The sequence below is a fragment of the Cyprinus carpio genome, chromosome A16, assembly GCF_018340385.1.
Source record: "Cyprinus carpio isolate SPL01 chromosome A16, ASM1834038v1, whole genome shotgun sequence".
Lineage (NCBI taxonomy): Eukaryota > Metazoa > Chordata > Actinopteri > Cypriniformes > Cyprinidae > Cyprinus > Cyprinus carpio.
Window position 1 is genome coordinate 5,684,981 of NC_056587.1, and position 13,394 is coordinate 5,698,374.

At 36.3% G+C, this 13,394-nt stretch overlaps 1 protein-coding gene across 1 annotated transcript in view; it reads right to left on the bottom strand.

The window, feature by feature from the left end:
- Nucleotides 1-1,182: 1,182 nt before the first annotated feature.
- LOC109063167 (neurobeachin-like protein 2) overlaps nt 1,183-13,394 on the bottom strand; it is a 66,073-nt gene continuing 53,861 nt past the window's right edge. Inside the window, 19 exon segments of the mRNA XM_042772206.1 lie at nt 1,183-3,854; nt 4,070-4,205; nt 4,335-4,483; nt 4,561-4,722; nt 4,828-4,944; nt 5,725-5,819; nt 6,342-6,514; nt 6,936-7,045; nt 8,022-8,108; nt 8,245-8,358; nt 8,647-8,744; nt 8,831-8,948; nt 10,398-10,507; nt 10,602-10,732; nt 11,470-11,610; nt 11,854-11,978; nt 12,367-12,462; nt 12,639-12,746; nt 12,880-13,013. Of these exon segments, the coding sequence (XP_042628140.1) occupies nt 3,747-3,854; nt 4,070-4,205; nt 4,335-4,483; nt 4,561-4,722; nt 4,828-4,944; nt 5,725-5,819; nt 6,342-6,514; nt 6,936-7,045; nt 8,022-8,108; nt 8,245-8,358; nt 8,647-8,744; nt 8,831-8,948; nt 10,398-10,507; nt 10,602-10,732; nt 11,470-11,610; nt 11,854-11,978; nt 12,367-12,462; nt 12,639-12,746; nt 12,880-13,013 (2,312 nt within the window). The 3' untranslated portion in view covers nt 1,183-3,746.

Consider the following 13,394-nt stretch of genomic DNA (forward strand, 5'->3'; position numbering starts at 1 on the left):
CCATGGCAGAGCCGACCCCCCTTCCCCTGTCGTCCACTCAAACGTACCCCTTGGGGTGTTTATGGGTCAGCCAACAGGATGCTCGGCCCATTGAGAGATCAAAGGATTCCCAGCTCAGATAAACGTGGTGTAACTGTGACCTCTTCAACTCTAATAGGGTTTAACACGTCAGGACAGGAGGAGGGAATAAAAAGGCTGAGATGTCAGAAAGAAAGAGAGACTTGATTTGAGAAAGAAAAAAACATTAACAACCTTCATTTAAGCATCTTGGAGTAAAATAGAAGAGGGAAAAAACAATGTAAGATCAACGAATGTTTAGGTTTACTTTTTTATGGGGTGAAAAATTAATAAATTAAAACTTAAAAAAAAAACATTTATATTATAACATGAAAAGCAGGGTTAACTAAACCCATAAAATGTTACTAAATATGTTTTGTAACTAAAGCAAAATAAATGATAACAAATAAAATATGAAAAAAAAAGAAAGTATTTCAGCTAGCTGCCAAAGACAACAGTTTTCAGTTTAATTTAGTATAACTTGATGTGCTAAAATAATGAAGACTGAAATAAAAATGAATAAAAACTCCGGGTTTCTGTAGGTTTTCTGAAGGTAAATTTAAGACTTCTTAGGACCCAGTATAGAAAATTTAAGGAATAAATTGAAAGGAACACAACACGTTAGTATGGTCACTAAGCATAAATGTCTTGATTAGCATCACAGCTTCCCAGAAACTTAATTCAAAGGGAAAACAAGTGTTCAATGTTTGCTCTATGTTTTAATCATAAATTAACATACAACAATTAATCAGACAGGCTTCACATGTTCAATTTGCAACTCGGGCAATTGTATCTTGATTTAAGAACATTTACATATTTGTATTAGAAAACAAAACAAAACTGAGGATGATTATTCCCTTTTTTACATTTGTTTTTTTTTTTTTTTTTTACAGTGCATGGAATATTTAATGCCATGATGCTTTAAATTTAAGATCTTCTGCTCCAATTAAGGACCTGTTTAGGCCTCAATTTGTGTAAGGGCAGATCAAGACTTTAAGACCTTTTTAAAACCCGCATATTTTAAAAATTGACATACATTAGAAATAGACATTAAAAAAATAATAACAAAAACGTCTACAATAAAATCTATAATGGTATCTCAATTAAACTAAAATGACACTGATGAAAAGTCACAACTCAAGTCAATTTATTTAGACTAATATATTTAATTCAAAGAGACCATATACATTTACACAATCACATCACTCACTCAAACAGGAAGGCTGTGAAACAGAAATGGGCAGTATGCATTCAACAGAGAATGGCTGTTTACACACATGAAGCTTAACATAATTCATCCTGTTCTGCATCATAGTTACTGCATAACAAGGATCGTGGCGTGGTTTAGACATAAGCATTTCATAAAAACAGGACCTAATCTATTATGGCTTCAGTTTTCCAACACAAATAAAATTTTATCTTCAAGACTAAACTAAAACAAGAGTGTGTGTGTGTGAATGTATAGCGGGGAAACAGTGAAAAATGAGTGATCGTGACACAGAGGACAATGTCGTATTGAAGGAATAATTCACTGAAGAGAATAAAAACTCTGTCATCATTTACTCCCCCTCATGTCGTTCCAAACCTGCAAGACTTTTTTGCAAGATTCATTCCGGTTGCTCTCATTCATGCAATTAAAACCAATGTTGACTAAAGCTTCAAAAGGACCAGATAAAAAAGTGATTCGTACTACTCCAAACTGCTTTATATTTCACTTCTTTTGTGTCCAAAAAACTCAGTGTTCATTCATTGTAGTTCAGCAATCAGCACAATCACTTGTGTTCAACAGAAGAAAGAAAGTCATATGAGTTTAAAACAACACAAAGGTGAGTAAATACTGGAAAAAAAGATATAATTTCCAGGTGAACTATTCCTTTAAACAGTGTATAACTGCTGGCTGTTGTGCTCGGTGCTTTTGCTATCAAGCGCAGAGCGGCAGAATTAACGCAACCATCCCAGAGAAGCCAGCAAGATGTGTCCTCTGCCCCCCCCACACCCAAATACCCATGTGTCACACAGACACCACTCACACAGCACAGCCTTCAAAGCATTCAGTGCGAGACAGAAAAAAAACAAACAAAAAAAAAATTCCAATGGTAACATAGACAGAATTGTGGCCCCAGCCAACAAACACATTCACGGGACAATTAAGACTAGCTGGTTTATGGTTCACATATTACAAATAGTTCCATAATTACAGTGAAGGACACAGTAGAGGCACTTTGCGGAGTTAAAAATGGATAAAATTCCTGTTAAGATTAAGTTAACAGATAATGAGTTTTTAAGCACAGCACGTTAAGCAGCATGTGAGGATGTGCTGAAACCGTATCGCGACTATTATATGAAAAGAAGCCAAAAGCACTTTTATATCAAGTGCAGTTTATGCTCATTTTAGAAGCGCTGCCCTACAGAGGAAGAACACACATGTAAATGCACTCACTGTCTTATTCACGTTTTAAGAGTATTTTTGTAATGGCTGTGCAAATCCATGGTAGGAAAGGCACTTCCTTTTTATAATATATAACAGGATATGAAAGATTTACACAGTGTGGGAAAGACAAAGGTGTGGCAATATTGAAAAAGCTGTTTTGATCAGCAGAGCCTAATTAAGTAAACTGATAGTTCACCCCAAAATGAAGATTTTGTGATCTTTTAATCGCCGTCATGTTGTTCCTAAACCTTTATTAGATTTTTTTTTAATTACAAAATTAAAAAATGCATTTTTGGACCCTATTGAATTGAAACAAAAACTATATAATGTATTATGCATATAATTTTTTCTTTTATTTTCTGGAAAAAGTCAGTCATACAGGTTCGGAACACCATGACAGTGAGTCAATGATGACAAAATTATCATTTTCAGGTGAACGTATTCAGGTGTAATAATCTATCATAATTCTGGACATTTATATTGTTTACCTGTTTTAAGGCACCAGAGGTACTGAATAAAGTCTAAAGACTTAATAGGGCTCAAAGTGCTTCACATAATTAAACAAGTATAAAAGGATCTTGTTCTAATTTAGGTGTCACATTAATTATTGCGTTATACAAAGCGTCTGCAAGTAACCGTGCAAAGCGATACAAAGACCCACACCCACATACATACACAGAGCTGAAATGTCTCTGTTGGTGCCTGTCCCATGGAAAAATCAGGCTTCATAGACGACATTGCTCAATATAAGAATATAAGAAGGTTTTCAAGTGTCAGACGGAGTACCAGTGTTGCTGTGCTGAGCGCGATCAGCAAAACAAAAGCAAAAATCAGCATAGGAAGATCTACTAGGCTATAAAACAGCTCAGGTGATGACGGTTTGTCACTTAGTGACAGAGACTAAGTCCATCACGCTGAGCTACAGTGCTTCGGACTCCAGCCAGTGAGAAGACAGTCTGTGATTCACAGGACAGAACATACTGCTTTTAAAAAGTTCAGTCTTAGCCGTCAACACTTAAAAAGTTTGCAGGCCACTGCCTGATTCGCCTGATCAAAAATCTTTGGAATGTTTGTTTGTTAAAAGCAGTATAAATCATTGCATTTTCGAGAAGAATGTTCTTTTCCCTTTTCGTAAAAAGTGCACGTTTGGATTGTTCACCACTTGTGTTCCCTTTATGCTCGCTTGTTCCCAAGCTCTCCGTTTTAGAAGGGAAGGAAAGCTTGCGGATGCAAAGGTTTTGCTGAAGGCATGTGAGGCTCATTTAGCAGGAGGCTCGACGGGGTTGTGTTGTGTTTGTTCTGTGGTGAGGTGGGATGTTATGTTTGTGGAGCCCCACAGTCGGCGGGAAAACTGCCCAGACCGCACCTGAATTAAGACAAAAGGTTTAAATATTCAATTTTTGTTTTACTACTTATGCAATAGTTTTCTAATTGTTAGACTTATAATGTAGCAGGAAATTGTTTTAAAAATGAATACTTTTTAGTGGTGTAAATTGTGCCATTATGATGTACTAATAACAGTTTAGCAGCATGGATTTTATTTAAATCAGTAACAACCTACTGGCAACCCCTCCACCTCACCTCCTCCGGTTTTCCTGCTCCCACCACAATGAGTTTGCCATCCTCCAGGCCCACCAGAATATGACTGCTCTCTTTCGTAACAGACACACAGCGAACAGGGACCTTCAGGGCCAAGGGCGCCACAGCCAGTTTCAAGCTACACACATGCAAAGACAGAAAAAGAGACTTGGGAATGAAAAGCAAACATGGACCCAGCTGCTGAAGATTTACTGTGATGACACAGAGGATTTATTAAGAATGCATCTACTATTTAAAATGACTGTACCTGTACAAGTCTCGAATGTGAAGGTTCCCCTGTTGTGTGCCCACGATGAGGTAGTCAGGCACCAGATGCAAAGCTGAAATCTTCTCGTCCAAGGTCTCAGATGCTAAGAGAGTGCCATTCACAGAATACACATGCAGTGCGTACTTCTCCTACAGCCACAAAACCATGTGTTAATTTCCATTCTCACAGTAACTCGTTGTTATTCTCAAACATTGTCAATCAGCACCTTTCCTGCAGAGCGGCCCTCCATAACAGTCTGTGCCACTATGTGCCCTTCTATGCCGACCTCCAGTTGTGCCACAGAGGCAGGAAGGCAGCTCTCACACGGCGGTCTCAGGGTAAGCAGGTACTGTCCACGACGCACACTGTGCATGATTACCGTGCCGTCCTGAGCAAGAGAAAAAGAGAGCAAGTGAGAAAAAACGCACGAACCCTAATGGCAATGCAGTAACTTCTGAAGGGACATTTAAGAAGTGGTCTCATCTAAACTGACCTTTGACCCTGAGATTGCCATGTCCAACTCAGTGCTGATAGCGACACACGTGACCTCTTGATCATGTCCACAGAGCACCTGCACGGGCCGTGGAGACAGACCGCTAGAGAAACCACCCTACAGGTTTAAAAAAAAAAAAAAGACAATATACTCTGATTCAGTCACTAGTTATACTACATAACCATGCTGACTATTTTTTTCTCTAATTCAATTAAATAACACAAAGTTATTATTCAAGAAAATAAAAAACACGTAATTCACAAAACACTTAATAGCACATAATTCAAGAAAACATCCTGATATTAAAAAAATAAACTAAAGATATATTTCCCCACATTAACGTCTAAAGCACAACTTTGATATTTTGACACATCTGATCTATTTTCCCCTTCTATTTACGCTACCATTCAAAATGCTGGGGTCTGTGCAATTTTTATTATTTTTGAAAGTCTCTGATGCTCATGGATTTGCTGTATAGACTTGATAAAAAATACAGTAAAAACATAAAAATATACTACATATACTAAAAAAATAATACTACAATTTAAATTACTCCTCTATTTCTATTTTCTACAACTTTTTATGTTTTTAATATTTTAAAATGTCATTTATTCCTGTGATGCATAGCTGAATTTTCATTTTCTGAGTCTTCAGTGTCACTTGATCCTTCAGAAATTATTCTAATATGCTGATTTGCTGCTTCACTTTCACTTTTGATCAATTTAATGTGTCCTTGCTAAATAAAAGTATTAACATCTTTAAAAAACTGACCCCAAACATTTGATTGATAGTGCATGTTCAGTTAAATGACTGCTCATGGGTGCAGATGTACCCTTCACACCCTTTTATTTTCGTATTAACTTGGTATCTAATGATAAGTATTTTGTGAGAGCAAACCTGCTGTACAAGCTGCCACACCATGCAGGTGGTGTCTCGTGAGCCAGAGATGAGGTAGATACCACAGAGATCCAGAGCCAGGCACGTGACCACATCTACATCCCACAAAAATGCATATTAATTAGCTATCATGACATTTATTCATAATCAAATGCATTATATAAAAGCACCATACATTTTCTGAAGATCTGAAATCATTAGGGAGCTGTTAATTGTTATACTATATTTATTTTTGTATTTTGTTTGTTAAGCATGTTTCTAAGGCCTTGACGTTTTCTGTATGGTTTATGTTTAGCTAATTTCTTGTTTTATTTTATGTTTTTCATACCTTCTGCACTTTATACTTTTTAGCAAGTAAAAGGCCTTTTAGTATAATTCAAAAAATGTCCACTTTCAGGTCATGGTTTACATTTTTTTTTTTTTTACATTTTGTCATATTTCAGGCTTTACAGGGTTTCTGCAACAAATGATTCAACAAATATCTCTGCCAAATCTGACAGCAGCTCATTTAATTTAGGATTCAGCTCAACAACTCCATCAAGCTCATTCCAACGCCTACAGCTGCATCTTGGCTCGGTATTATTTCGGTACGTCTGTGTCAGACAGACGGCTCTCACCGATGTGACGGCAGATCCTGCCCACCAGCTTGGCCTTGCCTAACATAGTGACCCGAATGCTGCAGTCCCAGTGCCCCCCGCTGAACAGCAGACGCCCGTCAGTGGACACCACCAGCACCTGGGACCCGATTTCCACCCTTGGGGAAAACGGCCCGCTGAGGAACCGCTGGGTCCTAAAAACAGATCAAACAAATGTTAGTACCAACAAATGGGACTAAACTTGTCAGTGGGAGAGCATTCGAAATAGATCAATGTTTTGTTTAAGCATCAAATTCGACACATGTTCGCAGACCACTCAAAAATAACAAGAAAGGCTTGGCAAAACAAATGAGCTTTTACTACAAAGAACTCAATTTGACTGAAGAACATTTATAGAGACCAAAGAAGCCAAACCACCAGAGCTTTAATGTCAAGGAGCTGCTGTTTATAAGCTGCTATAAAGCATTTGATTATTTATCCAAAGACCAATGTTGTCACTATAAAACGAACTTTCTGCCTAATCAAAACCTCTTGTTTTTAAAACTATATGACATCACTTAGTCTCCGAGCATGATCATATAATGTGTTTAGACATGTGTACATGTTCAAACTTACTTTGGGTTGCTCACAGAGGGGTCTCTGGTGAAGGTGAAGTAGTTAGCTATGTTTTTGTCGTAGGGCAGCCAGCTGTGAGTGCCTATCATTCCATTAGCATTCACTGTCACCTGAAACAGGACAAATACCATTCAAAACTCATTCAGATGCAGCTTTCTGGTCTGCAACAAACGTATGGATGTCAGGAAGCCTTAAATATGATCTGTGAAGGGCCCACTTCCTAAACTATATGCAGAGTGAAAACAATATTGATTGAAATATATATATTTAAATTTTAAGAGTTCTTATATTGTCACTGTGCTAATGCCAAAGCAAATCATTATAATATTATCTGGATTTAAAAAAAATAAATAAAATGTATTTGTGTTAAAGAGATAGTTCACCCAAAAATTAAAATATGACCTGTATGAATTTATTTCTTCTCCTGAAAACAAAAGATATTTTCCATAGTATTTTTTTTCTCTCCATACTATGGAAGTCAATGGGGACCATATCTTGTCAAATTTCAAAATATCTTTAATGTTCAACAGAAGAAAAAAACTCATACAGGTTTGGAACAACTTGAGGGTGAGTAAAAGAACTTACATTTTGGGTGAATTATACCTTTACAGTAATCTTTCATCTATAAACCTCGAGAGTAAGATTTTTAATTCAAATGCATTTTTACAGTGCTTTCCCAATAAATATAATTCCAAAGCAGTTTAACAGAGATTGTTGATCTGAAGTGAACTGCTAAAACATCTAATTTAAAAACTAATATGGGTTTTTTTTTTATTTTTTATTTTGATTTTTTTTGTTTTTTCAAAATTTAATATTGTTTTTTCTGAAAGAAGAATGAAATAGAAATAATTATTTTAAAATAATAAAAAACAGCATTTATAATAATAGCCACAAAATCTTTTTTCCCCTCTCTAATTTTCCACAAAACCTCTAGCAAAGTGATTTCAACCTTTTTAACTCAAGCAAAGTGATTTTTGAGTTTTTATGTAATAGCACCCTCTTTATCCTCAGAATTGTCCGTGTGATTGTTTATGGTCCTATTTTAAAGTATGTGGATTTTTGAACACAACCGCGAAATAATCTTACCAGTATGTCAGTACCAGGGTTGATTAAGGAGCGGGTTTGATTTCTGGGAACCACGGCTTGCACTAACGGCAGACCATCGATCACCACCTACATGAACAACATCAAAAATAATCACAATTCAAATCACAGTTTCACACAGCAACTCATTAGCACATGGTGCTTAAAAAGTTCCATTTCGGCATATTATTCAGTTCAAATAATATACTGATAAATTCAGGCTCACCTCCTTAAAAGATCGCAGTTTACTGAGCTGATCAAAAAGGTTGGGGGGCAGAGTGTCCAGACGGGCCTGCCGCCTGAATGCATTCTCTGCTGACATGCGGGGAGGATGGCGCTCCTGAATTACACAGAGAGGTTTCACTTGTGCCATATTACACATATTACACAAATGCATTCAGACCCAGGGATTTTATTATTAACGAAAGCTATAAAATAGGAAAAACATTTCATTTTTTTTAAAATAAACTAAAGATTAGATGGAAAAACTTGCAATTAATGACAGCTACATGAAATACGTTCAATCACTAAAATGACAATAACTTGGAATAAGTAAAAACTAAAACTAAACTACAACTGAAATGAAAAAAATAGAATTAAAAAAAAAAAAAAAAACCTGATGTCCCACCTTGAGAAGCTGACAGGGTGTCTGGCCAAAGTTGCTGATGATGCCTTCCAGGGCCTTGCGCTCAGTCTCATTAGCTATGGCATCCAGATCCACTGCACCTGACAGGCAAAACACACAGCGATCAGTCATATTTTGCATGAAGGAACATGTTTAAACTAATACGAACTCATAAGAGGTCTCTTACCCTCATAAGTGCAGTAGTAGAAGACATTGAGAGCCTCCACCGCTTCAGGTCCTCGCTGCTTATACCCGAATATGAGATCTATCCACTCGTGCAGGTGAGCAGACACATGCTCACTCTCCTTTAAACACACAGATACACAAAGAGAGTGTGTCAGATAAAGAACAAAAGAGTGTGTGTTTTAAAAGCATTTTTCATATTGCCATTTGCAGTCTAAATTGAATGTGATGACATAAGTTTATTATAATAATTTTAGAATAGTTTTGTTTGCTGGATGCATCCAAAAACATAGCACAAATGTTGTCTGATTCACAAGCAAATGATTTCTATGAGCTGATTCTTTTAAAGGAAAAGTTCAAAAATGATCTTAAAGTGCCCCTATTATGGATTTTTGAAAATTACTCTAAGCTCTTAGTGAATGAAAACATCCTGCAAAGTTTTAAATCTGAAAGTGCTCCTTGTGTAAAGTTATTGTCTCTCGAAAGAAAGAGTCGTCTCTGAATCATTGAAACGCGTCGTTTTTAAAATGAATCCTAAGTACTGATCTATAATATATAGATATATATAGATCAGTGATCCCAAGCCGTTTCATGATGATGTCAACATGAAACATTAGCATATTGCCCACTCACTTGTTGGTCTTTTCGCATTGGTCAGAATGAAAATGCTTTTGGAGAGGTAAAAATAGCGGTTTCCCCGGTAATGCTGATCACAAACACAGTCTATGTACACAAAGCAGCCCTGAGCTCACAAACGCTGATTTATCAGGCATAACAGGTGAGATGAAATAAAAATGAGACCAATCACCAAAGATTAGCGTCATGCAAAGGAGGGGTTTGGAAAAATGAATCGTTAAGCAAATCGTTTGGCAAGTAAGGTAAAAATAAATGCATATTATAAGACAATGCAAGTGTTTTTTGACCTTGCATGCATGTCAACCTGTTGTTGGGGACACCCAAAACCAAACTATGAACCTTTCATTACCCATAATATTGCTTTCTCCAGTATAAAAAGAAGTCTTTTCTGAATTAGGAGAGATATACGCACAGATAAAGCACTGTTTACAAGTGAAAAGAATGGATTGATTCATTTTCTTACAAACATTCAGCTTTTCATTTCTTGGTGTTAACTGGACTTGAGTCATGTTGATTACTTGTGGATTACTGTAATGTTTTTATCAGCTGTTTGAACTCTAATTCTGATGGCACCCATTCACTGCATTGGTGAGCAAGCAATGTAATGCTAAATGTCTCCAAAATCTTTCTGATGCAGAAATAAACTCACCAATATCTTGAGTGACCTTGGGGGCGAGTATATTTTTAGCTCATTTTAATTTTTGGGTGAACTATTCCTTCCACAAATAATTCAAAAAGAGTTTGAATCAAACTAACAAATAACTTATATTTGCAGTTTCTGAAACATCTGACTCACTCACTCACTCGATTTATAAGACGGTTGGTAAATTGTATTTTAATAGTATTCTGTATTTTACAAAACATATTTACAAAAAAATTGTGTTGTTGTGTTTAGTATCTATGATTTGAAATCAGTGATTTGTATGTTTCCACACCAGAGCTTTGCGGTGTTTCCTGATGAAGTCTTCAGGCGAAGACGCCCAGGGAGGAAGTAGCACATCATTGACCTTCTCTTGACTTATTTGCAAGCAGCCCAGATCAAAACCTGCACACAACATATCACAATTCAAAATCCATTGAACAAATTGCAGTGCCATTGTGGTTTTCATCACTGAGAAACTGCAGAGAGACACACTGACCGTTCATGTTCTGCAGGAACTCTGGGAAGTAGAAGAACTCTGGGATGAGCTCCTTGACATCAGCTGGACTCTCCATTCGTGCCTGCCACGCTGCTGCTACTGAATGAAACTGCCTATCGGCACAATCAAACCTAAACACATACACAATCACTCTTAAGTGCAGCCCAAACATAGGACAATGTACATGATTACTTAATCATCCGGAAAACAACACTGCAACCTAGTGGTCAATCCTAAGGGGTGCCAAATTAAAATATTTATAATTTATTATTATTTAATTAAATTTATATTATTATTAATATATACACATTTTGATTGTGGCGATCCATATTCTTATATATATATATATATATATATATATTTATATTATTATTAATATATACACATTTTGATATATATATATATATACACACTTAGTTTTATATTTTTAGAGTATTAATACCATTAAACTTACTTGAACTATCAGTTAGAAGGCATTTTATTTAATGATTTTATAAAGATTTTGGAGTCAAATTTCCATTTGTACATCAGGTACCCTTGGAATGAATAAACAAGCACACCTCTGGTGTACAAAAGTATCCAGTAGTACAAAAGAAATCCTGAAATACAAATGTGTCCCAAAGCAGGATTCAGCGCACACCCTTATGCAGGGGTGTCCAATCCTGCTCTTGAAGGGTTAATATCCTGCAGAGTTTAGCTCTAACCTGCCCCAACACACCTTCCTGTAAATTTCTAGTAATTCTGAAAATCCTCGAGTAGCTGGTTCAGGTGTGTTTGAGCGAAAGGTGGCCCTCCAGGAGCAAGACTGGACACCCCTGGCTTTAGCTCGCAGTATGACTGCAGTGGTGTGTGAGTATGTGTCTCTTACTTGCCGCTCTGGAGCTGTATATGTAATGAGGTTAAGGGCTCTGTGCGGATCATGTAGTGCATGACGCCGGCAGCATTAGAGTAGTGTGTGCCATAGTGGAACTTATCGATAGTGGCTGTTGGGTCCTCAAAACTCTCATACCTAATCAAACGACAACAAGAAGACATTTAGGAAATCAGATGAACTACTCAAAAGTTTCTACATTAGTCTGCTTGATCTTATTATAGAACATTCTGTTATTATTTAAAAATTTGAATATATTTAAAAATCATGTATAAATCGGCTTGTGGTATTGTTATCCATCTTTCTAGTTTTGTTACATCTTTTAACAACACATTCTTTGATACTGAGAGCTCTGCAATAAGGACTGCAACACTGTCTCACTTTTCCCTGACGTTCTGTGCATGTCGGGGGTTGACGACACCAATGGGTTTCGACAAATCTCTGAAAACAGCTGGGTCCTCCAGATCCAGTTCAGCAGATGTGTAGTCACACAACACCCAGGGGAACTGAGAATACAGACATGCACATGAACAAATGAGAACATATGTGACCCATATTCACCAACACCAAAAGTGTGAGTCATGCACATTGATTTTTTTCCGCAAAATGGATATTAAATGCATATTAATCATCCATTTTAAATGAATTTAATGAAATTTGGTTTACTAAAATGAAATCAAAGGCTGAAAAATAAAATAAAATTAAAATAAAATAAAAAAAAATAAAATAAAATAAAATTAAATTAAATTAAATTAAATTAAATTTACTAAAATGAAATCAAAGGCTGAAAAATAAAATAAAATTAAAATAAAATTAAATTAAATTTACCATGACAGTGCAAGTAGTTTGCAAAAAAAAATAAACAAAACAAAACCAAAATCTCGGAGGACTCACCACTGGATATTGGGATAAATCATTGTATGTGCGACCAGAAATGGTGTTGAGCTGCATCAGATATTCAAAATTGGAGATTTCTCTGCAAACCCATCGCTGCAATAGGAACAAAAATGAAACCAAAGAATAGTTAGATTGTTTTTTGGGGTGGGGCTTTTTGACAGCTTTTATTGGCAGATACAGTATAGAAAGGCATAGGAAACTACGGGGGAAATGGGAGGAAAGAATCCAACCAGCAAAAATGGAAAATATTGACATCGCATCAGACATACGTTAGTCAGGTTGGAAGCTTTTAGGAGCTCCTGAGGAGAGCGAGAACCAAAGTAGAACAGATTGGGTGGTCTGAGACCCAGGATCCTGGAGTAGACTTTGTTCCGCACCTGTGGGAGAACCCAAACAAACATAAAAACACAGAGACCGCAGATGTCACCGATGCTTGTGGACCCTCTACTGTGCATCCTTTTCAAATGTAGCTTCTTCTGCAGTGTGGCAGTTATTATGTGTCCAGCTCACCCCCTTCCTGAAGTTGATGAAGTAGTGTGCCTGGTCGATGAAGAACAGCTCTAGTGCTGATCTCCGCAGGTTGTAGCGCCTCAGGTGGACTTCCCTTAGCTGTGACAATGGCCTCTTGAAATCAAAACCAATGCCTGCAAAGATGGGCAGTCCAGAGCATTCGCATTATAATCATGAATCATTTCTTATTCTATACACCACCAGTCAAAAATCTGGAATAATTACAATATTGTTAATGTTTTTGAAAGAAGTCTCTTATGCTCACCAAGACTGCAATTATTTTATGAAAATGGAAATATTGTAAAATATTATTACAATTTAAAATAAAGTTTTCTATTTTACTATATTTCAAAACAAAATTAAAAATTGCAAAAAATTCAGCTTTGCTATAACAGTAATAAATTATACTTTAAAATGCATTCAAATAATAAAAAAAAGTTCTTTTAAATTGTAATAATATTTCACAATAGTACTGTTTTTTACTGTATTTGTGATCGAATAAATGCAGCCTTGGT